This window comes from Schistocerca americana, chromosome 6, assembly GCF_021461395.2.
Source record: "Schistocerca americana isolate TAMUIC-IGC-003095 chromosome 6, iqSchAmer2.1, whole genome shotgun sequence".
Lineage (NCBI taxonomy): Eukaryota > Metazoa > Arthropoda > Insecta > Orthoptera > Acrididae > Schistocerca > Schistocerca americana.
This window is the reverse complement of record NC_060124.1, coordinates 249,808,338-249,834,776: the sequence shown is the minus strand read 5'-3', so window position 1 is coordinate 249,834,776 and position 26,439 is coordinate 249,808,338. Positions and strand designations below refer to the sequence as shown.

General features: G+C 40.1%; 1 protein-coding gene across 1 annotated transcript in view; it reads left to right on the top strand.

Moving 5' to 3' along the window:
- LOC124620075 (dynein axonemal heavy chain 1-like) overlaps positions 1 to 26,439 on the top strand; it is an 804,068-nt gene that overhangs the window by 329,865 nt on the left and 447,764 nt on the right. Inside the window, exon 26 of the mRNA XM_047146741.1 lies at positions 24,315 to 24,475. Coding sequence (XP_047002697.1) covers positions 24,315 to 24,475 — 161 coding nt within the window. The remainder of the gene's footprint in view (positions 1 to 24,314; positions 24,476 to 26,439) is intronic.

Here is a 26,439-nt window from a genome sequence, read left to right as displayed (position 1 = left end):
TTTTCTACAGAATCCATAGTGAGCATGTATGCACAATATGGCAGCAGGAACAGAAAGACTGATTGAGTTGGTGCATGAAATGTATTTTTGCATGATGTACAACACTGTGATTATAAAAATGAGATGAGAAAGGCAGCAGCAAGGAAGAAAATTGACATAAGTGCATATCAAGTGTGTGTTTTCTTTGTTTATGAGTAAATGCCCAGTTGCATGATGTAGTACCAGTACTATAATGTTCAGTTGAAATAATAATGTCCTTGCACAATCTAATGGTGCCATTATAGAACAATTTTAGCTATAAATGTGCTGCTTTGACAACAAATTCTGCAGTATGCATGATGTAGTACCAGTACTATAATGTTCAGTTGAAATAATAATGTCCTTGCACAATCTAATGGTGCCATTATAGAACAATTTTAGCTATAAATGTGCTGCTTTGACAACAAATTCTGCAGTATCATTTGTAAGCCTATAACCCTTAAAAAGACTCATCACTCTTGAGTGAGTATACTGAAGGCATTTTCCACTATACAACGGCCCCTGCATATTTGTTTATTGAAAATTGCTTTTGAAGGACCTTTCAAGTCTGTCGATTTGCTTTGACAACAGATTCTGCAGTATCATTTGTAAGCCTATAACCCTTAAAAAGACTCATCACTCTTGAGTGAGTATACTGAAGGCATTTTCCACTATACAACGGCCCCTGCATATTTGTTTATTGAAAATTGCTTTTGAAGGACCTTTCAAGGCTGTCGATTTGCTTTGACAACAGATTCTGCAGTATCAGTTGTAAGCCTATAGCCCTTAAGAAGGCTCATCACTTGTGAGTGAGTATACCAAAGGCATTTTCCACTACATGACAGCCCCTGCATATTTGTTTATTGAAAACCACTTTTGAAGGACCTTCCAAGGCTGCCGATTTGGGGAAATGGATCATCAGATATGTTTGTAATTTAAACCTTTTCCTCACCCATCAGCACATGAGGAATGGCCATGTTTGTACCCAGCAGTGCTTTCACAGGCAGAACACATTTTCCTCACATGAACCTGTGTCTACTGTAGCTGCCCATATCAATGAACACAGAGTTGTGATCATAATCAATAACTTTAAGCAAGACAATTGAAAGAAGTTTTTGTAACAAAAATAATTTGAGCCACTCTTTTTAGAACACTTCATTCTAACACACTTACCATTTATGCTGCCACTGCAGTTAGGAAATTGCTACTGTTCTATTAACCCCATCTCAGTTTTCTTCCTGATTTCCTCTGCTGGTTGAGGCAATTACGATGGTTGTAAAATGTTGTACTGTTCTTGACACACACATTTGACTAAACTGGAGATAGTTGTCCTTCCCATGTGGAATTAAAAAATGGTGGTGTGATGTGAATCACCAGCGGTCAAATACCTCGAACAAAATGTACTATTTGTTAGTCATAAATGCATCATATGAAATAAAATAATTTGCAAATTGCTCAACTGACAAAACAGAAGGATCTCAGAGATTTGTACAGCAAATACATAAAATTCATGAAGGGAGGCACAGGTTCAGTCAAGAATATCAGAATTGGCCATGGGCAGATTGCTGTTGCCATGTCATACATCATTAAATGGTGAAGAGTTGGAGGAACCGTTTCCTGATGATGGGGATCAAGAGGAAGAAGCATAATTGAATCTGTAATGTCAGTTCATCTGACAAAAAAGCCAAAACAAAAAGAAATAATTGGAGGAGGAGGGGATGATTAGTGTTTAACATCCCACTGAATAAATGAAGATGTAGCTGCTGTCAGAAATTATCAGCACACTAGAGACAGTAACACGAGAGAGAAGTGAGCTCAACCATATGGCAGGCTATTTCTGAGTTATGCTTACTTGTTCAAGATATTCTCAGCTCAACACAAACTCATTTAAAAATACAACTGTGACAGATTTAGGAGAGACTGAACTTGCTATGTTAAATGATGAAACCCTACCACATGTATCCCCCACAGCCCTTGCGGTCACCCAGCTTAGTGGTGTCACAATGTAGTGCTGATGCTGTAACATAAAATGAAGCCACCATTCTCCAATTTTGGAACGAGAGCAATTTTCCAATGACTTTTCTAGCACCAGAGAAATGTATGGTATGGCAAAAGTTTGTTTCAGTGTAGATGATTGATCTGTAGCTCTTACTTGCTTGTACACAGTGTTGACAATATTTTTCAGTTTATATTTTATTTATATAGTTCCATGTTTTATTATTATTATTATTATTATTAGTATTTTTGTTCTTATTATTATTATTATTTCTTAACTTTCTCAGACGTTAAGTCTGGTTAAAAATGGAAAGTGATGCGGACTTTGATCAAGCATGACTTCCTTTTAACTGTACGGTATATGTTACATTGCATTTAGGAACTTTCGGGTAATTGAACATGTATTAATAATTACAGATTTCTGTAGTTGTATATGTACGTTTGGATGTAGCTGTATTGCGTTGATGATGTACTGGTGGATATTGTGTGGTATGAGTCCTGTAGTTGATAGTATAATTGGTAAAATGTCAACTTTATCCTGATGCCACATATCCTTGACTTCCTCAGCGAGTTGGATGTATTTTTTAATTTTTTCTCCTGTTTTCTTCTGTATATTTGTTATATTGGGTATGGATATTTCGATTAGTTGTGTTAATTTCTTCTTTTCATTGGTGAGTATGATGTCAGGTTTGTTATGTGGTGTTGTTTTATCTGTTATAATGGTTCTGTTCCAGTATAATTTGTATTCATCATTCTCCAGTACATTTTGTGGTGCATACTTGTATGTGGGAATGTGTTGTTTTATTAGTTTATGTTGTATGGCAAGTTGTTGATGTATTATTTTTGCTACATTGTCATGTCTTCTGGTGTATTCTGTATTTGCTAGTATTGTACATACGCTTGTGATGTGATCTACTGTTTCTATTTGTTGTTTGCAAAGTCTGCATTTATCTGTTGTGGTATTGGGATCTTTAATAATGTGCTTGCTGTAATATCTGGTGTTTATTGTTTGATCCTGTATTGCAATCATGAATCCTTCCATCTCACTGTATATATTGCCTTTTCTTAGCCATGTGTTGGATGCGTCTTGATCGATGTGTGGCTGTATTAGATGATACGGGTGCTTGCCATGTAGTCTTTTCTTTTTCCAATTTACTTTCTCCGTATCTGTTGATGTGATGTGATCGAAAGGGTTGTAGAAGTGGTTATGAAATTGCAATGGTGTAGCCGATATATTTATATGAGTGATTGCTTTGTGTATTTTGCTAGTTTCTGCTCGTTCTATAAAGAATTTTCTTAAATTGTCTACCTGTCCATAATGTAGGTTTTTTATGTCGATAAATTCCCTTCCTCCTTCCTTTCTGCTTAATGTGAATCTTTCTGTTGCTGAATGTATGTGATGTATTCTGTATTTGTGGCATTGTGATCGTGTAAGTGTATTGAGTGCTTCTAGGTCTGTGTTACTCCATTTCACTACTCCAAATGAGTAGGTCAATATTGGTATAGCATAAGTATTTATAGCTTTTGTCTTGTTTCTTGCTGTCAATTCTGTTTTCAGTATTTTTGTTAGTCTTTGTCTGTATTTTTCTTCTAGTTCTTCTTTAATGTTTGTATGATCTATTCCTATTTTTTGTCTGTATCCTAGATATTTATAGGCATCTGTTTTTCCCATCGCTTCTATGCAGTCGCTGTGGTTATCCAATATGTAATCTTCCTGTTTAGTGTGTTTTCCCTTGACTATACTATTTTTCTTACATTTCTCTGTTCCAAAAGTCATATTTATATCATTGCTGAATACTTCTGTCATCTTCAGTAATTGGTTGAGTTGTTGATTTGTTGCTGCCAGTAGTTTTAGATCATCCATGTATAGCAAATGTGTGATTTTGTGCTGGTATGTTCCAGTAATATTATATCCATAATTTGTATTATTTAGCATGTTGGATAGTGGGTTCAGAGCAAGGCAGAACCAGAAAGGACTTAATGAGTCTCCTTGGTATATACCATGCTTAATCTGTATTGGCTGTGATGTGATATTATTTGAACTTGTTTGGATATTGAGTTTGGTTTTCCAATTTTTCATTACTATGTTTAGGAACTGTATCAATTTAGGATCTACTTTGTATATTTCCAATATTTGTAGTAACCATGAGTAGGGTACACTATCAAAAGCTTTTTGGTAATCAATGTATGCATAGTGTAGTGACCTTTGTTTAGTTTTAGCTTGATATGTCACCTCTGCATCTATTATCAGTTGCTCTTTACATCCTCGTGCTCCTTTGCAACAGCCTTTTTGTTCTTCATTTATAATTTTGTTCTGTGTTGTATGTGTCATTAATTTCTGTGTAATTACTGAAGTTAATATTTTGTATATTGTTGGTAGGCATGTTATGGGGTGATATTTAGCTGGGTTTGCTGTGTCTGCTTGATCTTTAGGTTTCAGATAAGTTATTCCATGTGTGAGTGTATCAGGGAATGTGTATGGGTCTGCAATGTAACTGTTATTATTATTATTATGGGATTCTGGATACGGATCGTAATATACATAATAAACAGTTAAACAGTTCCCAAGTTTTCCGTATACACATATATTTTACCATAAAGACTGATACACATGAACACTGCATGAAGTACAAAGGCAGACTGGATTAAATATGGTGGCTCATCAGAGCAGTTAATATTCCAAAGATTGTAATTTGTGTGTTCGATGTGACCTATCGATGCCGCCACCCCCCCCCCCCCTCCTCCCCCGCAGTACGGAGTACGGCCTGTGAGACCTGAGGGGGGTCGTATGGGTGTCAGCGAAGTGGCAAGCGGACGATCAGAAGCTCCATATCCGTTGTGTCGGCGTGCGAATGTGTGGAGGTGGCCGCTGGTCCAATTCGTAATCCAAAAACCAGTGGGGGAATGATGCGTCGGCCAACTTTGGAGTAGCGGTATGGGAGAGGAGGCGTCATGTAAGCGTGCCTTCCCCAAATGCAGATTGAGCTGTCCGAAGAAATGGAAGCTCAAACACGTGATGGGTCGCACTCTTGTGGGAGGGACAAGCTATGCGCTATCCTGACGTTGAGTTCCTCGGTGAGGGTCGGGTCTTGCTGTCGATGAGCAGTACAAGCACATGATTATCTAACACCATAATCGACACGTTGTTGATGTGGTCAGGTGGTACATCGCAGTGCAAATGGACGGACAGCCAAACCTAGTGATCCAAGAAGAAATGAATCCTTTGGCTACAGTTTCTGCTGTGATGTTGGGTAAGGGGACAGCTTCCACCCAACGAGACATTCAGGCTATTGTGGACAGGATATGCCTGTGGCCCTCCGACGGAGGCAGGGGACCGATAAGGTCGATATGTGCACGACAGAAATGTCCTTTAGGGATGTCAAACTTGCCAAGTGGCCGAGAGGTGTGACATGCTATTTTGTTTCCCTGACAGGAAATGCAGCTGCGTGCTTGTTTGACAGTCCTGTTTCACATTTTTCCATACAAAATGCTCGGTGACGAGGCGAGTGGTGGCTCGGACACCGGGGTGGACGAGATTATGCAAAGCATTGAAAACCTTTCAGTGCAGCATGGGTGGGAGCGAAGGCCGCAGAATGTCCGTAGAAGTCGCACCACACTTCGTCCAAAACGCCAGGGAACTTAGTGTTGGTAAACACGAGCAAAGACTGCGGCTGCATGAACAGAACCTGAGTGTCCTTGTCTGAAGCCTGTAGAGTGGCGAGGTCGGATAAATCAATGTTACTTGAAACAGCAATTATCTGTGAGAGGAAATCAGAGGGGATGTTCTCTGTGCCTTTGATGTAGCGTACGTCCGTAGTAAATTGAGAGATCAGGTTGAAGTGGCAGAAACATCGGGGGGAGGATCCTCTGGCGGGTTGCAGAAGGCATCCACCAGCAGTTTTTGATTAGTAAGAATGAAGAAAGGATGGCCCTTGATGTCAGTGTGGAAATGTTTGACGAACTTGTACACTGCCAGAAGCTCTCTATCAAAAGTGGAATATTTCTACTGTGCTGTAGACAGTTTTTTAGGAGAAGAAATGAAGTGCTGAAACTGTGTTGCCTTTGCTGTTGTAATACTGCCCCAACCGTGATGTCACTGGCGTCCATAGTGATGAACAAATCGGCAGACGGATCAGGGTGGGGGAGTATGGCTGCATGAGCTAAAGCTGTTTTAAGAGCTCTGAAAGCCTCTAGCTTGGGTTCAGTCCAACGGACTGGTTTAACACCCAAAATTGATAGTACCTAGGAAACATCTGAGTTCTTTGTACGTAGCTGGGGGTGGCAATGACACGATAGCCTGCACACAGGATTTGGGAGGCTGTATTCCATCTGCGGATAAAGTGTGGCTCAGAAATGTCACAGAAGACTGATGCAATTGGAATTTTTCTTTGTTGACCTCGACACCGTTGGATGCCAAAGTCTGGGGACCTGGGATGAATGATCTTAGAGGGCTTCAGTCGATTTGCTGAAACTGTGTATGTCATCCAGGTATCCAAAACAGAACTTGAATCATCATAAGAATGCGTCAATGAAACATTGCCACATTCTTTAAACTGAATGGCATGAAGTTGTACTGGAACAAACCAAGCAGCGTGATGATTGCAGCCTTTGGAATGTCTTCCGGTGTTACGGGAATCTGGTGATAAGCATGTTTGCAGTCAATCACACTGAAGATTGTACCACGTGATAATATATGAGTGAAATCATTTTATGTTTGGCGCGGGGTAATTGTCCATGACAGTGCAAGCATTTAAATGTCTGTAATCACCACACATCTACATCTACACTCCACAAGCCACCTGATGGTGTGTGGCGAAAGCTACCTTGAGTACCTGTCTTGGTTCTCCCTTCTATTACAGTCTCGTATTGTTCATGGAAAGAAAGCTGTCAGTATGCCTTCTGTGTGGGCTCTAATCTCTCTGATTTTATCCACATGGTCTCTTCGCGAGATATACATAGGAGGGAACAACATACTGCTTGACTCCTCAGTGAATGTATGTTCTCAATACTTCAACAAAAGCCCATACTGAGCTACTGAGCGTGTATCTTGCAGCGTCTTCCACTAGAGTTTATCTATCATCTCCGTAATGCTTTCACGATAACTAAATGATCCTGCAACAAAGTGCACTGCTCTCCGTTGGATCTTCTCTATCTCTCCTATCAACCCTATCTGGTACGGATCCCACACTGGTGAGCAGTATTCAAGCAGTGGGCAAATAAGCGTACTGTAAACTACATCCTTTGTTTTCGGACTGCATTTCCTTAGGATTCTTCCAATGAATCTCAGACTGGCATCTGCTTTAATGACGATTAATTTTATATTGTCATTCCATTTTAAATCACTCCTAATGCCTACTCCCAGACAATTTATTGAATTAACTGCTTCCAGTTGCTGACATGCTATATTGTAGCTAAATGATAAAGGATCTGTCTTTCTATGTAATTGCAGCACAGTACACTTGTCTACATTGAGATTCAATTGCCATTCCCAGCATCATGCGTCAATTCCTAGCAGATCCTCCTGCATTTCAGTACAATTTTCCATTGTTGCAACCTCTCGATATACTACAGCATCATCTGCAAAAAGCCTCAGCGCTCTTCCGATGTTATCCACAAGGTCATTTATATATATTGTGAATAGCAACAGTCCTACGACACTCCCCTCTGGCACAGCTGAAATCACTCTTACTTTGGAAGACTTCTCTCCATTGAGAATGACATCCTGCATTCTGTTATCTATGAACTGTTCAATCCAATCACACAATTGGTCTGATAGTCCATGTGCTCTTACTTTGTTCGTTAAATGAGTGTGGGGAACTGTATCAAACACCTTGTGGAAGACAAGAAACGCAGCATCTACCTGGGAACCCGTGTCTATGGCCCTCTGAGTCTCGTGGATGAATAGTGCGAGCTGGGTTTCACACGATCGTCTTTTTTGAAACCCATGCTGATTCCTACAGAGTAGATTTCTAGTCTCCAGAAAAGGTATTATTCTCGAACATAATACGTGTTCCAAAATTCTACAACTGATCGACGTTAGAGATATAGGTCTATAGTTCTGCACATCTGTTTGGTGTCCCTTCTTGAAAACAGGGATGGCCTGTGCCCTTTTCCAATCTTTTGGAACGCTACGCTATTCTAGAGACGTACGGTACACTGCTTCAAGAAGGGGGCCAAGTTCCTTCTCGTACTCTATGTAAAATCGAACTTGTATCCTATCAGGTCCAGTGGCATTTCCTCTTTTGAGCAATTTTTATTGTTTTTCTATCCCTCTGTCATCAATTTCGATATCTACCATTTTGTCATCTGTGAGACAATCTAGAGAAGGAACTACAGTGCAGTCTTCCTCTGTGAAACACCTTTGGTAAAAGGCATTTAGTATTTTGGCCTTTAGTCTGTCATCCTCTGTTTCAGTACCATTTTAACTTTACTTTCGAATTTGTTGAACGCCTCTCACATAGCCCTCCTCACACTACATTTTGCTTCGTGTAATTTTTGTTTGTCTGCAAGGCTTTGGCTATGTTTATGTTATCTGTGAAGTCCCTTTGCTTCCGTAGCAGTTTTCTAACTCTGTTGTTGTACCATGGTGGCTCTTTTCCATCTCTTACGATCTTGCTTGGCACATACTCATCTAATGCATATTGTACGATGGTTTTGAACATTGTCCACTTTCTTTACATTCTTCACATTCAAAAAGAACTGTTGTGTTTGGTGATGAGGTGAATTGGAGAAGACCAATTGCTGTCCTATGGCTGTAGAATGCCTGCCTCCAGAAGTTCGTTCATTTGCTGCTGGGCCACGTGCAACTTAATGGGGTTGAGGCATCTAACCTTGTGTCTAATAGGAGGGCCGGCAGTGGTAATTACCTTGTGTGTCATTCCTTCAGTGACGGAAGAGACTGAGAACTGCACAAGAGGCTGCGTGTGCAGCACGAAGCAGAGTGGGGCACGCAGCGACTGTCTGTTGTTACCTTTGCCTTGGGTAACCAGCGCAGGCGAGAGAGGTGCTGGTGTCACACGATAGACAGTGATGGCCATTGAGTTGCTTGGCTGGTGTGTGGGAGAGGAGGAATGTTTATCAACAAGCTGGGTGGCTGCCTGCGTAGTGGTCGTGGTCGTGCTGTGCAAGCAACTGTTTATTAGAGACACTGTTTGAAACACGAGGCACTGCACTTAGTGGGCACTTGGGTGGTGCGATGGTCACTGAACGTGAATCATCATATGCAGTGAATGTTTTTGAACTAACCTGATCGGTGTTCGAACTGATGCTTGGCAATGAAGTTTGATCTGGTGAAGAAATTGCGGACTGCAGTTTCAACAGAGAGGTGTGGGCTGCAGCGAGCTCGTTATAAGTGTGAGCAAAGCATTGTTTCAGCTCGTCATTCTCCTGGCAGAGGTACACCACTGAGTCATATTCTGAAAGTAGGTTAGTGATGCAGGTCACAATCTTGCCTGTTAGGGCGGAACAGTCGCGAACTATATCCCATGTTGCGGCAGAAATGGATCCAGGAGTATGGGTGCCGGAGCACAGTATCTGAGTGTTGGACAGGTGGTGTAACACTGAACACTAGACTATGTTCAGGGAGAGCTTTTAATGGGATAAAAAATCCATACTGAGAATTGGTTCGTCAATGTTGGCAGAGAAGGGGATAGGTGCACCATCACTTTCACAGAACCAACAGTTTGTAATGTTGATGCGTTGACAGCTCGTAGGAGAGACTTCGTTGGTGAAAAGTCGGTGGGAGCCAATGATCGAGATATAATAGGCACGTCAGTGCCAGTGTCAGTTAGGTAGACAAACTGCAATGAAATGTCTGTCAAGTATAAATGACCGCTCAGCCGAGGGGACGAGTGGACGGAGTGCAATATTAGGGGATGCCTGTGAATTCCCTGCAGGACTTTGCGTCACTTAGTTCCTGCGGTCGGCATTTGGGTGTTGGAAAGGTAATCTGCACTTCTTGGCCTCAGCTCCAAAAATCTTGCCGTACCAACAGTATGGATGAGCCAGATGTGGTGGTGGCAGTGACTGTGATAGCGCGGAGGATTGTCCTCGTTGATCTATTCTGGAATGTAAACCGGGACATATGGAGCGTAGGGAAGTCTTTAGTGCTTGGAAGGAGGATAGAGTGAACGAGTACTGCCTGGCGGTGTAGAAGGTATGGAAGTGGAATGGGCCCTGCCCCTGCCTGCAGACGGCCAGTAAACAAGAGGTGTAGTGTCACACAGCGATGGGTGATGAGCTGGGTGTTTCTGGCACAGGAGCGCATACAGTTGATCTGCGATGCATAGGCGAGAACCGATAGACTCAAAAGAGTGTGGCAGTAGGTGTATCTGTAGGTCGGTAGGTAACTTGGCAGACCATACCGTCCACAGAGTGACGTCCGGTATTGTGTGTTCACTCATGAGTAACCTCAGGCGGAGCCAAAGTTGTGACGGAGTGCAGTCCCCCAGGTACTCCTCGTACAGAATCTTGATTATCAGTTCCTGTGGTGACCAGGCAGGTCGGTCCAATATTGTTTTCTTGGTGAACTTGTACTTTGGTGGCGGTGGAGGTGAAAGTAGGAGATCACAAATTAAATCCGAGTGGCCGTGAAGGTGTGTGACCTAACATAGGAACTTGGTGTTGTCATCAGTCACTTAATGCAGCTCAAAGAGGTGCTCTGCCAGTGCGAACCATGAAACTGAATTGTCCTCATATAGGGGAGGTAGCTTGGGTACGCAGCCTGGAGGTGGAGACGAAGGTGGCTTTGGCGTGTCTTGGAAGGCCTGCGGTCCCACTGCACAAGAGTTCATGCTGGGATCCGGCATCACCAGAGCAGAAATGTTACTAGTACACACGTTCGGAAGAATGGCCAAAGCCATGATGCGGCAGGCACGGTCGGTACTGTGGGCGCGAACGGGCAAGCAGCGCATAATGAGGGCCCGTAAACTGGACTGGAAATTGCAGGAATAGCACAGACATTGTCCAACTCGGAAATGACGCGGAATGCTGGTGCGGCAGACGCAGATGGTACTGCGGAAGGAGGAAGGAGTGAGCGGTTGTATGGTCGGAATTGAGGTCTCCCATGAGTGGAGGGGGGGGGCGGCTTGGAGCCTAAAGTGGCAACAATGAGAGTTTTCCCCACACACTGGCCACGCACCCTTCATGGTAGGACCATAAAACATTGATGAAACCTGTTGGCAGTCACACTGTTGTAGTACAACGTTGCTGGGTGAAGAGGTTATGTTGGGTGCACTTGTACCCACGTGGTCGCGACACTGGGCTGCCAATCTGGTGGTTTGTTCTGGCGAACTGGATACATAAACATGTCTGTTACTGTTTGTGAGGAAGGTGAGGCTGGCGTAGCTTGGTAATAGTTGACTGCGTGTGTGTCTTGCACAAATGGTGGCATTGCGCACGGCACTACTGTAGCCGATGTCATGGTGTGTAGAGGATCAATGCACGTGTGTGAATTTCGGTCCCTTTGAACTTCGTACGAGTGATCGATCATCATACTATTTAGTAGACTGTCTACTTTTCATGTGTTGTTGTGCGTAATCTGGCAAAACAAAACCTGAGTCCATTGTTTGAGGTAACTGCGTAACACTCAGTCGTTGTGGAGTTGCTAAAGTAGAGGTTATCCTCCTTGAAGATCATTGTCCGTTAGCTGTGAAATAACTGAGGGCAGAGGGTTGTGTTGGCCTAGTCGTAAAGGATGTTCAGTGATGTAGCCATGGGGTCGGACGTGAAACCTGTTGATTGTATACAACCGTCGCGGAAGACGTAGAACTTTTTGTCTGGGGTCACCAATATGGGGTTCTGGATATGGATCATAATATATGTAATAAACAGTTCCCAAGTTTTCTACATACACATATATTTTACCATAAAGGCTGATGAACATGAACACTGCATGAAGTACAAAGGCAGACTGGATTAAACATGGCAGCTCATCAGAGCAGTTAATATTCCAAAGATTGTAATTTGTGTGGTTGCTGTGACCTATCAATGCCATATTGTTATTATTATTTACATTTTATGGCCTTCATTGGACCACTCTAGCCAACTTTATACAAAGAATTCTTCAGTTTCCTGTCAGCCCAGTACTTCTTCTTGGATCTTATCCTTCTTTCTTCATCAGAAATCACCCTTTCTATTGTCTGTTTGTTGATTCTTGTTTGCAGTCTGGTTTGTTTGTCTGTGACTTTCCTGATTTTGTCAGTTTTGTTTCTTAGGTCTTCCTATGTAATCTGTAGCTCCTTCATATTTCTGTAATCCACTTAATGTTGCACATACTATTCCACAATTTTTCTATTATTCTCCTGATGATCCTGTTCTCTGGTGTTCTGATTAGATGTCTGAAAAATGATATGAGTTTGTTCCTGATTGTACTCATTACTAGTTCTATTTCCTTGTAGACTGTTTCATTTGTGGCTACTCTCCAGTGTCCATCTTTCTGGTATGATTGTATGATTTGTTGATGCATGTTCTGATGATTCTTCTCTATATTTTGAGTATTTTGTCTGTTTGTGCAGTGTTAGTTGTTTTGAAGATGGTTTTGCTTGCATATGTTATTTCTGGTTTAGTGACTGTTCTGTAGTGTTTTAATTTTGTTGCTATTGACAGACTCCTTTGTTGTAGGTGTTTTTGGTGAAATATTGTGCTCTAGTCAATTTGTTTATTCTGTTATGCCATGTTGGCTTTTCATTGAGGTTATATGTTATGATTTCTCCCAGATATTTAAATTTATCTACAATTTTGATTTCTTGGTTTCCTATGGCAGTTTTGTTTATGAGTGGTGGGTCAGTTAACATGACTGTTTTTTCAAAGGATATTCCAAGACCAATTTTCTGTGCTATTTCCTGTATTGTATTTGAACTGAGAATATGTTCAAGGATTCTGCAGCAAACATAAGTTAGGGTTATTAGTCTATAATTTTGTGGGTCCGTTCTTTTGCCCTTCTTATATACAGGAGTCATTCACAGTTTTTCTTGTGTCACTTGGCACTTTGTGCTGGGCAAGAAATTCATGATAAATGCAGGCTAGGTAATGGACCATTGTGTTATAATAGTCTTTGTAAAACTAAAATTGGTTTCCATCTTCATCTGGTGAGTTACTTGCTTTCAGCTGTTTCAGTTGTTTTTCTACGCCAGGGATGTTTATTGCTATGTCGTCCTGCGGCAGTCTATTTGATGGTCAAACGAAGATATGTGTGTACAATTCTTGTGCAGAACAATTTCTTGAATGCAAAATTTGAAACTGTGGCTTTTGTTTTGCTATATTCAAGTGCCTTACCATACTGATCAACAATTGACTGAAAGGAAGCCTTAGACCTGCTTAGCAATTTTACATATGACCACAGTTTTCTCAGGTTTTCTGCCTGATCTGTTGCCAAGGTATGACTGTAGTGATGGTTGTATGCTTCATGCGTAGGTGTTTTCACAGAGCATGAATCTCTACTAACCTTTGTTTGTTGTCATTTGTGTGTTCACTTTTGAACCGAGAGTGGAACAGCCTCTGCTTCCTCAGCATTTTCCAAATTTCATTATTAAATCATGGTGGATCTTTCCCATCCTTAATCCACTTACTAGGCACATAATCCTTCAGATCATGATTTACAATCTGCTTAAACTTTGCCCATAATTCGTCTGTATCCATCATTTTTTAACTAAGTGATGTCAGTTCACTGTCTAAGTGAGCTGCTGACAATGGCTTATATGCTCTTTCTAAAAGAAACACTCTCCTAGCTTTCTTTGATGATTTATTATCTTTTGTAACAATAATTGCTATAATGATGTCATGATATGGTCCAGCCTAATTGTTGCAGCAAAGACTAAGGTCTTTCCATGGAGTGTGGACTTCCAAACTAACTCCTCAAGACAGTTTTCAGAAAATGTGTTCAGCAGTGTTTCATGCTGTTTATGACAAAATAATAATTTACTAACCTTTTGGAAACGTTCGCTCTGTGTTTTTTAGAGTTTTTGTTGTGTTGAAGTCATTTAGTAAATCACATGCTTTAGTTTTCAGCTAACGTTTCTTATTGTTTCTAGTGAAATATGTTGGTAGAATTTTCATTCAGTGTTTTAACTTCATTGAGTGTTCCAGTGGCCACTTGAATGTTTGGTTTTAGCTAATAATTTTGTGAAGTTTTATTGGTATTGGTATTAGCTGTGGTGCAGTTGTATTAATACAAGTAGTTGCTTTCTTAGGAGACACAGAATTTCGACACCACTATTGTTAGTTCTATAAATAGTTCTACTGATATAACTGAACTTAGTTAACGTAGATGTATACTTTTTTTTTTTTTTTTTTTTTTTTTCAGTAACTGTAAAATTTTACCATGAGTGAGAAGTGTGGGCTCTGTCGTAGGTTTGTGAGTAGTGGATTACAGTGGGAGATTTGTTCAAAGTATTTTCATTGGGGGAGAGAATGCAGTGGGGAAGCCCATGGGCATTCAAGCAAGATCCTCTCCTGGGAATGCAGAATCTGTAGAAGAAATAAGTTGATAGAGGAGCTGGAGCATAAGATCTGTGCCCTTCAGGTGCAGTTACAATGCGCAAAGGAGGAACTAGATAGGTTGAGGAGGGTGAAGGGTGGTGGCGAATGGGAGCTGGCAGTAGGAAAAAGGCAGCTCACAATCAGAGGAGAAGGTATTCGGATAGTTATACTTTGCGTATATGCAATAGATTTGACCAACTGTCAGAGTTGAGTGGAGAGGAGCCTCTTGTAGCTGTAGGTATAGGAAACATGCAGCAGTCCTTAGCAAATAGGAGGCCTAGGTTAGTTGCACAGTCAAACCGAAAGAAGAAGGCTCTGCTGCTAGGTAGTTCACATGGTAGAGATGTGGGCCAGCAGTTGCAGTAAATGTTGGGGAGCGAGTACCAGGTCACCAGCATTATGAAGCCTAGTGCAGAGCTGGCTCAGGTGACTGACAGCATAGGGGAGTTATGTAGGAATTTTACAAATGAGAATCAGGTATTGGAGCAGGGAACAGTCATGATAGGGATGAGGAATATGATGTAGGTGGTGACCTGGTAAAGATGGATACTCAAACCGGTGGCACCTTGTCAAGGAACAAGAGTGGCAGGATGTTTATAGTGCCAATAACCTAGATGATAAATATAATGCTTTCCTTGACACGTTTCTCATGCTCTTTGAGAGTTGCTCTCCATTAGAATGTTCTGAATTGGGTACTAGCAGTAATAGGCAGCCCGAGTGGCTGACTACTGGGATAAGGATATCATGTAGAACAAAGTGGGAATTATACCAAAATGTTAGAAGTAGTCACAATCAAGCTGCAGTAGCCCATCATAAACAGTACTGTAAGGTGCTTAAAAATGTTACTAGGAAGGCAGAGTATGTGTTATGCAAATAGAATAGCTAATTCACAGGATAAAATTAAAACCATATGGTCAGTTGTGAACTATGTGTCTGGTCAACAGCACAAGGTTGACAAGGTAAAGTTAGTCAGCAGTAAAAATATTTCTGTTGCTGATAAATCAAATATATGTACAGTATTTAACAATAATTTTCTGAGAATTGCTGGTGAATTAAATAAAAATTTAGTTTCTACAGGGAATCATATAACTTTCTTGGCAAATGCCTTTCGGAAATGTCAAATACTCCTCTGTGATACAGACAAGGGGCAGATTGAGTCAATAATTAAATAACTGAAGACTAGGGACTCTCATGGTTATGACGGAGTGCCTAGCCGAATTTTAAAGTACTGTGCTGCACATGTTAGCCCTGTATTTAGCCATAATTGTAATTTTTCCTTTAGGAATGGTCAGTTTTCTGAACAATTAAAGTACTCAGTAGTAACGCCGAGAATGGGACAATGTAGACATATTTCTATCCCATCAGTGTTATCTGAAGTTATTTAAAAAGCTATATGCAAGTTTAATTGATCATGTTATATCACATAATTTATTACCAAATGTACAGTTCGGCTTTAGAAGTTGCTTAACAACTGAAAATGCTATATTCTCTTTTCTCTGTGAGGTACTTGATGGGTTAAAAAAAAGGTTTCGAACCCTACACATATTTTCTGATTTAACTGAGGTGTTTGATTGTGTTGATCACAAAATATTGCTCCAGAAGTTGGACCATTGCAGAATACGGGGAGTAGCTCACAATTGGTTCACCTCTTACTTTAGCAACAGAGAGAAAAAGTTGGTCATTATTCACAATGGTGAGAATGGCTGTGATGTGGGGTCTGAGTTGGGTACGGTCAAGTGGGAAGTGCCTCAGGGATCAGTTTTGGGGCCACTCCTGTTCCTTATTTACATAAATGATATGCCCTCTAGAACTTGATTTTAATTGAATTTTATTTGATCCTGTAAGATTACATGGTGTACAGTAAATGCACGTGTAATATAGGACATGTCAAAGTATTAACATTCTTTATCACTTATTTTTCTACACCTTTATCTTACATTTTTACATCACTGATAATGAGTAACGAAACTCTAAAATATTTCTATTTTCTGATGACCCTAGCTTGGTAGTAAAGGATGTTGTGTGCAACATTGGCTAAGTTTCAGATAGTGCAGTTCATGACCTCAGTTCATGGCATGTAGAAAATAAACTAACGCTAAATCATAGTAAGACTCAGTTTCTACGGTTTCTAACTCACAATTCAACGAAACCTGACGTTTTAATTTCACAGAATGGGCATATGATTAGTGAAACTGAACAGTTCAAATTTCTAGGTGTTCAGATAGATAGTAAGCTGTCGTGGAAAGCCCATGTTCAGGGTCTCATTCAAAGACTTAATGCTGCCATTTTTACTATTCGAACAGTATCTGAAGTGAGTGATCATTTGACACAGAAATTAGTCTACTTTGCTTATTTTCATTCGCTTATGTCATATCGTGTTATATTCTGGGGTAACTCTTCCCATTCTAAAAGGATATTTTTGGCTCAGAAATGGGGTGGTTCGGGCCGTAAGTGGTGTAAGTTCACGAACCTCATGTCGACCCCTGTTCACATGTCTGGGTATTTTGACATTGGCCCTCTCAATATATATATTCCTGAGTGTCATTTCTTGTTAAAAATATTAGCTTATTCCCCAGAATAAGCAGCTTTCACTCAGTTAATACTCGGCAGAAATCAAACATGCATTTGAATCGGACTTCCTTAACTCTTGTGCGAAAAGGTGTGCAGTATACTGCTGCATCCATTTTCAGTAAGCTACCACTCGAATTCAAAAATCTTGGCAGTAATCCATGCACTTTCAAATTTAAAATAAAGAGTTTCCTTGTGGGTCACTCCTTCTATTCTGTCGAGGAATTCCTTGAAGATGTAATCTGATTCTTGTTGTATTGTTGATTGCGTTTACCGTATTTACTCGAATGGAAGCCGCACTTTTTTTTCCCTGTTTTTGCAATCCAAAAAACCGCCTGCGGCTTAGAATCAAGTGCAAAGTAAGCGGAAGTTCTGAAAAATGTTGGTAGGTGCCGCCACAACTAACTTCTGCTGTCGAATATATGTAGCGGTACACAGGCATGATTTGCAGGCACAAAGATAAATATTGGTGCCAAAACCGCCGTGTTAGTAAATAAATTAAAAAAAAAAAAAAAGATAGAAGACGAGCTTTTTTCTCCGCCCTGAGTTTCGACCACTGCATTTTCGTACATTATCCAACGAAGTAAATAGAAATTCCGTATTGTTCATCTTCGAATGTAGCAGCCTTTCAAATATTCATAGCAACAAAAATAAATTTCTTTACATAAAAATACCAACAATGCACAAGGCTTTAGGATTTCTGCACGCTGGGGCTCATTAAGATTTCACGTAGCGGCACGTGTTGCTTTGTCGAATTTTGTGAAGTGCTTGTTGGTGTTAGTGAACTATAATGAAGCGCTTTTATTATAGTGCCAAATTCAAGAGGGGAGTTATTTCTTTTGTGGAACAAAGTTCTAATCATGCTCCAGGTCTGCGATACGGGATTGATGAGAGCAACGTCAGGCGATGGCGACTGCAGAGAGACAAATTATTTGAATGTTCAAGTAGCAGGAAAGCATTTAGTGGGCCAAAATGTGGCCAATACCATGCACTAGAAGCGATTTTAAATGAATTTGTTAAGGAACAGCGTCAGAAATTCCTGCCTGTGAACGCCGAAATTTTAAAAATTAAGGCACATGAAATTGCTAGAGAGCAAGAAATTGAAAATTTTAAGGCTAGTCGCAGCTGGACTGATCTGTTTATGAAGCGCTGGGTTTTTTCACTTCGGTGGCGAACTTCAGTTGCACAGAAGCTGCCGAAAAATTATGAAGAAAAACTTGTGGAATTTCAGCGCTTCATAATTAGGCGGCACACCGAAAAGCAACACCTTCTTGGTCAGATAAGAAACGGTGACCAAACGCCTGTATATTATGACATGCCGTCAAATTATATGGTTGACGCCAAAGGAAAGAAAGACATAAGTGTTCTTAAATCAGTGGGGGGAAAAACAGCAGCTGTCCGTCATGCTTGCTTGCAGCAGGTGGACATAAATTACCCACATTCATAGTTTTCAAGCAAAAGACTTTACCGAAATTGGAAGTGTTTCCAAAAACTGTAATTGTACGAGTAAATGGAAGTGGGTGGTTTTCGGAGGACATGGTGCTGGAATGGATTAGGTGTGTGTGGAATCATCATCCTGGCACAATGCTTGGTTTACGCAGTCTGTTTGTATTAGACACGTACGCAGGCCATACAACACCTCCAGTAAAACGAAAATTAGAGGAGAGCAAAACGAACTTGGCAGCAATTCCAGGTGGGATGACGTTGATTTTGCAACCACTTGACGTCTGTTTGGATAAACTATTTAAGGACAAGCTTAAACGCATATACCCAGACTGGCCTTCGAAAAAACGACGGACAACTGACACCAACAGGACGTGTAAAACGTGCAAGTTTATTGCAAGTGTACCAATGGATTTATGATGCATGGAAGTGTGTTCCAAATCAGACTGTGCAACAAGCATTTAAAAAACTTTTCTCTCCCCTTTTTGAATTTGAGTCTCAAATTTCAGGTATTTACACACCACTGATCGTAGATTTTCTTTGAATGACTTTGGAACTTCAAGCAGAATTGGGTGGCCAGTAAAAACACCCAACAATTAACTTGGTTTCACCTAGACCTGTTGTACACGGCCAGGTAACTTCACTGTCACACTCAACTTCGACCTCAATAGAGACAATATTTTTGTCAACTGTGATAAAGACTTCCCCTCCTATGGCCTCTAATATTTCTGATATATCTTCCATGACTTGCTAAATGTCTCAGAGCTTTCCAATTCGGATTTCAACCAGCTCTGGGTTTCAAGAATAATTTGAGCATGAGAACTATCCTGGAGAGCAATAAATTCAGGAACTTTGCTACAAATAGGCCTACTGCAATTTTCTAATAAAATTTGTCTTTACTTGAATGTGGTCTGACTGGCCTTGCTGTATATCTACTGGGAAAAGTTCATCACCGTATCTCAGACTACTGCCTAGCCTAAAAGAACCTCATGTGCGCTCCACAAGTACTCTGCTATCCGAATAGATGCGTCTTTTGTGTAGTGCACCCCTGACCTGTCAAGGGGAGTTGTACCTGATAATGCAGGTCTAAAAATATGCAGCCAATATCATCACAGAGTCAATGAAGCCTTTGGCTAAGACCCTCCACTCAGCTCCAAACCAAAGGTCCCTGATGAAACCTGGGAACAATGCTGCAAGTTGGGAGCTCTGCTTGCACCCCACTCTCGAGGCCAGTAATTTCACCACCTCCACCAGCTACCTGTATGAGCTGTGGATGGCGACAGAACCCAATGCGATAGATGTTGTTGGTGCTCATGTGAGCTACAGGGTGCAGAAGACTGCACCCTACATGCTTGATAGCTGCAGGCAAGGCCACCTTCACATCTCATAGGAGGCTGTCGGGCAGACATATTGAGTGTGCATTGGCTTTCTTTCCAGCCCTGAACGCTATTTATCTAATGGGCGCCATAATTCACCTAATGTTGCAGCTCCCGATAACTAGTAAAAGTCCACCCCCCATGTGGCTGCATGGACCCTGCTGAAGCAGTGACCACATGTTCACTCACAGAGCGAATGGGGGAGGCCAGACAGACAGTCTCCACATTGGTCCTCCGCCTCGAGTGACATGAATGTGTTACCACCTGCCACTGAACCTACTGTGATGGTGGTATGGATGGATGATCTAGGTTAATGGTGCTCCATATCAAAATAAACCTGAAGAAAATGACTGCGAGATAGTAAACTTCAGAAAATACTGTGACTGGACTCATATTTTAGTGGTAAAACTGAAAGTGAACTGTGTGGTTCCATACATTCAGCTGAAGTTGTGGTTCAAAACAGTAACAATGGATGTCAAGAACATAATGCTCTCAAGCAGACAATTTTCTTGTTTCCAATAATGACCCATTTGACTGGGAAAACAATGACCAGACACTGGATTATCAGTTGAAAATGGTATTAATCAAAACAGAAATGCTGATTTTCTTATGTCCTCATGGCAATAAGCCGATGGATCTCAGTGATTTTATGGCAAACAATTATTTCAAAGAGTTTTGCTGAATGACAAAATTGTCAATCGTGAATATCTTGCATATTCTCCTTGCGAAAGATGGTTGTTCTGTGCATGTTGTAAATTATTAGGAGTTGCATCTCAATTTGCAATGTCTGGTTTCAATGATTGAAGTCATGCTGGAATATGAATAGCTGAACATGAAAATTCTACCTCTCACAGACACTGCTTGTTAAAATTAAGAAAAATAGGAAATGAGATGAATAGAATTGACAAATCATTGCCCATCCGGCATAAACATGGAGTTACATATTGGAGTAATATGCTAAAGACTTGTTTCTGTAGATAAGAAGCTATCTCATAGGAATCTAGCATTTTGCAGAAACAAAGTGGTGTTTGGCCCTGTGAAAAATGGGAATTTCATGATGTGTCTTGAAATTAATTGAGAGTATGATTCTTTTTTGGCTGACCGTATAGCAAGGTTTGGTAACCCTGGAAAAGGATTTATTTCATACTTGTCACCAGCAACTTACGAAGATTTAATATGTCTTATGGAGAGCTCAGTATCCCAAAAAGTAATAAATTTATTTCTTCTAAATATTTTACAGTCATAGTAGAATCTACACCATATATATCCCATAACGAGCAGATAAGTATAATAACCAGACCTGTAAATTAAGATGGGCTGTATTCTATGAGAAATGCAGATCAGAATGGAGAGGAGCTCTGTGAAGCAGTTTTGAATCCTACAGAGCTACATAGACTGCAGTTTGATAACTGCAGAGGTCATTCATACAATAATGCAACCAACATGTCTGATTCATATTCAGGCTTGCAAGCAAGATTCAGGGACCAAAACCGGAATTTTCTTCATTTTATGTTCGGCTAACTCGATGAATGTAACTGTCTCATGAGCTGTACAATGCTGCTCTGCTGCAGAATGGTTTTTTGAGTTAATTTAAGGTTTATACAACTTCTTTGCAGGTTCTACAGGTAGATGGAACATCTTGCAAACATTTTTTTGATTTTGTGAGTATGACACTGAAATCACTGTCTACAACAGGATGGTATGCCCATGAGGATGCATTGAAGAGTTTGAAAGCAGACTGGAAAACTGTGTTTGCTAAATTCAGAACAGTTTTAGAAAATGATGGTGGCATAGTTAAATGTGAAGCTCAGTGTCTTCTTAGAAAGTAGTATTGAGATAACTTTCATGACATCAGTATGGGGGTTGTATTCTGCAACAGTTTGACAAAGCAATGAAAAACCTGCAAGGTGAACATGTATACATTTCATCTTATGTTGTAATGTATGAACCCCCTACAGAGTTTTAGCTGAGCTTTTGACATCTTTTTCAGTTCACAAGGATTTAGCTAAAAAGAAACATAAGGAGACCAGGATTTTGGAATCAGCTGCTGAGAATCAGAAAGGAAATGTGAAATTAAATGCTAGGGATTCTTTGATGAATGATGTGACTCATAAGATGAACACATATGTCCTGAAGAACAAACATGATCAGATTGTGTTGAGATCTGGAGAAAAATTAGTATGTTGCATTCTAAGATTTTGAAAACTCTTCAGGATGAGTTACAGAAGAGGGTTAATACCTGTGGCCACGAGCTGGACTCCAGTCTATCACCAGCAGTGGAGGGCGAAGTTTTGACAATGCCACTCGTGCCGGTGAAACGCCAGAAAAATTATCAAACAAATGTTGACTGAGGGACCCAAAACAGAAGCCAATAGGCAATTTGTCTCTCAAACATCAGCAAACTAGAAGCGGTTCAAATTTGTGATGCTGCAGAGAAACTTAGAGCCATCTATAATTCTGACAGAAAACAACTTTGATGACGAATGTATCTGTTGTAAAAGCTGCCTGTCGTCCATGAAGAAAGATGATGGTGGTAAGTTGTTCTCTCTTCCATTTCTGTATTGAATGTTGGTTCAAAAAAATTGGTGATGTCTGTCCAAATGTGTACACGGCACTCAAAATTTACATCTATGCTCTGTTGACAAACTGTCTAGCTGGAGAGTCCTTCTGTGTTTTAAAATGGATTAAGAACTACCTGTGGACAGCAGATAATCAAGAACAACAAGTCATTCTTAGACTACTAGCTGTAGAATCAGGCATGACAGTTAGTGTGGATTTTCGGCAAATGATAAACAAATCTGCATATACAAAAGAAGGGAGGAAGTCACTTCTCTAACTTCTCTGTATTTAGGAAAAGCTTTGTTAAATGATATTGTATCATGCATTTGGGACTGACTAAATTTCACATTTAAATGAAGTAATTTTGGCAGGATATTAAACTGTATTGAGTTTCTTTGTATTTTTACCATACATTGTGCCGAAGTTTGATGCTTTTGTTGTAATTTTTCAGTAAAAGGAGCTGTTGGAAGTGTGACAATTATTTCATGATTTTTTTAATATTTAACTTGCACATGTGCCTCGTGTTATATGTTATTTAAATATTTAAGTAAAGTTTAGGACTGAACTTAATGATCACGCAGCTGTGAACGAATATCAAAAATGAAGTTTAGGAACAGTGAGCGTCAAATAATAATACTGCATAAGGATGTCATACACCCTAAATACAGCCATGATGTTCTGAGAACCAAATACCCCAGTGTCAAAATCTATTAGCAGTTGATCTACTTTACCCCTAATTTTCATAACATTTTGATGGAATAAGCTTACTGTGTCTTCTGTTCTGCATTCCCCATTTATTGAATTAACTTCCAACTTTAAAGCGACCTTTCTCAAATAGGGCATTCCTCCCACCTGACTTATCTTTAAAATGGTCAATATCACTAGAGTTAGGCTCAAGTGTGCTCATATCCACCCACTGTCCCACTTTGCTGTCGTTTATAAGTAATAGTACCACCAAACACACAACCATATAAGAGCACAGAAATGTTACTAAATTTTGAGTTGCTAATCTTTATCCAGTTTAGGTACACCCAAACAATCACAAGACACCCAAACATGTCAAGGGCACAGCGATGTGCAAAATTAAAAAGTCACAGAGGCCTAGAAAAGATTTAGCAGACAGTGTTCTCCTGATGATGCATGTAGAAACTCAAAGAAACAAACTGATAAAGACAGCAGCCAAGGAGGCTTACGTGATTCACTCTTTCTGGCTTCATACAGTAACTTTGCTGTTGCCCAGGATCATGCACAAATGAGAGGAAGAGTGGCTGGAATTGAAGGACAATAAGCCTTTGTTGATGAAACTGTCGCCTGTACTGTAGTCCCACCGAGCCATTGAAGTGAAACAGAAGCTGTTAAGATACTTGTTTTGGACATCACTCTTTGATACAAGGATACCTTCGCTGGTGAAAGAACTAACCAATATTCAGTGCTTATGTCAAACAGATCTCAGTATGCCACTGTGTTTTAGGATACACATTAGCTTCTCAAGTGATGCCTACTCATGAAATGGCAAAGGACGTGGCTTGTGTTTTGATATTCATAAATTTTTGATTAACTTATCATGATATTCCTAAACTGATTGAAGGAGAATTTAATTTACTGTAATGGCTACTTGTACATAATCAGTCTCAAAATTTTATGACATTTTTAACCAGTTGGCTGTATTTTTAAGAATAACAAAATTTTTATTACTTTTTTGTTTTTCTGAAATGTGTATGACTATTTAGCTGCTGGTTGTTTTATTTACTTATGCATGGTTGATAATCACTATACACTGGTGTGTGTCCTATCATTAAATCATCTTCATCTCTTGGCTTATTTTCCAGAGAAAGAAAGAACTCACTTTGGTTATTTAAGGACATTTTTGTTCCACAGGTTGGTATGATATAAGAAACATTGGTGAATTTCGTACACTTGTGGATGTGATTTTTGTTGGGGCCATGGGCCCTCCTGGTGGAGGACGGAATCCAGTCACTGCTCGACTTCTCAGGCACTTTCATTTCCTCAGCTTTCCTGAACTTGAAAATACAAGTAAGGTAATTAATCCAGTCACTGCTCGACTTCTTAATTGCTTTCATTTCCTCAGCTTTCCTGAACTTGAAAATACAAGTAAGTTAATTAATCCATTAGTGCCAAAAAAGAAGCATTTAATGAAAAAAAAACAATTTTACATTTCTAGATTTAATATAATATACTCTACCATATTTGCAATACTAAACACTGTTGAGAGCCATACGTACACTTTTAAATTGAGAGAAACATATTAAAATATGTTCAAATTATAAATAAAGAATGAAAACAACAAATTACATCTACATGTTCACCTACATCTATATTCTGAAAATCATCGTGAGTTGCATGGCAGATGGTACATCCCATTGTACCAGTTACTAGGGTTTCTTCCCATTCAGTTCACATATGGAGCACAGGGAGAATGATTGTTTGAATGTCTTTGTGCATCCAGTAATTATTCTAATCTTCTCCTCAACATCCCTATGTGAATGATACCAAGGGAATTGTAGTATATTCGTAGAGTCATCATTTAAAACCAGTTCTTGAAACTTTGTTAATAGACTTTCTCAGGATAGTTTATGCCTGTCTTCAAGGGTCTCCCAGTGCAGTTTCTTCATTATCTCTGCGACACTCGCCCACAGATTAAACAATCCTGTGACCATTCGTGCTGCCCTTCTCTGTATACATCCAATATCCCTCATTAGTCCTATTTGGTACAGGTCCCACACACTTGAGCAATATCATAGGATGGGTCGCACAAGTTATTTGTAAGCAATCCCCTTTGTAGACTAATTGCACTTCCCCAGTATTCTACCAATAAACTGAAGTCTCCAGAATGAAATCAAGGGATCTATGACGGATTATAGTTAGAAGAGGGACTAACTGAACCGCAAATTTGGTATAGTATCTGACAGGGATTCCATCGGGCCCTGGAGCTTGTTCAGTTTTAACCATTTCAGCTGTTTCTCAACACCACTGACTCTGATACTTATGTCATTCATCTTTTCAGTGGTACAAGGATTAAATTGAGCAATTTTCCTGGGTCTTCCTTCGTAAAGGAGCATTTGAAAACAGAGCTAACTAATTCAGCTTTTGCTTTGCTCCCTCAATTTCAGTTCCTGTCTAATTTGCTAGTGACTGGACATTAACTTTGGTGCATGTGACAGTGTTTACAAACAACCAGAATTTCTTTGGGTTCTGTGAAAGATCATTTGACAATATTTTGCTATGGTATTCATTGAAGGCATCGTGCATTGCTCTCTTGACAGCAAAACTCGTTTCACTCAGCGTCTCTCTATCTATGCTCTATGCTTTGTTTTACACCTATTATGCAGTAGTCTCTATTTCTTTAGAAATTTTTTTGCAGTGACTGTATACCACAGAGGTTCCCTTCCATGATGTACTGTGCTACTGGGTACGTATGTGTCCAGTGCTTGGTCAACTATTCGTTTAAACTTGAGCCATAGTTCCTCTATGTGCTTCTACCCTCTGCTGAAAGTTTCAAGTTCCTCATTGAGATATGACACTACTAATATTTTATTTAGTTTACTGAATGTGTATATCTTTGTGCTTGGTTTAGTTGTCATTTGGACTTGGGTAATCATTGTTGCCACAACCACATTATGGTCATTGATACCAGTTTCGATGTGGACGTCCTCAAAGAGGTCAGCCCTGTTTGTTGCCATTAGATCCAATATGGTTCCAACATGAGTGGAGTTCCTAACTATCTGTTCTAGGTAGTTTTCAGAGAAGGCATTCAGTACTGTTTCACAGGATGTCTTATCATACACACCACTTACAAAACTGTACTTGGTATGATAAGCAGCAAAACATTCAACACACAGTCCCACATAACGTTTCTTGCACTGGTATGTAATGGTGTTTTACAGTTTATTCCAGCACGTTGTCTTTCTTTGAGTTCCTGTATTTTCACAATCTGGTGGTTCATTCCATTGAACCAGAACTTATCTGCTACAGTACTGGAATG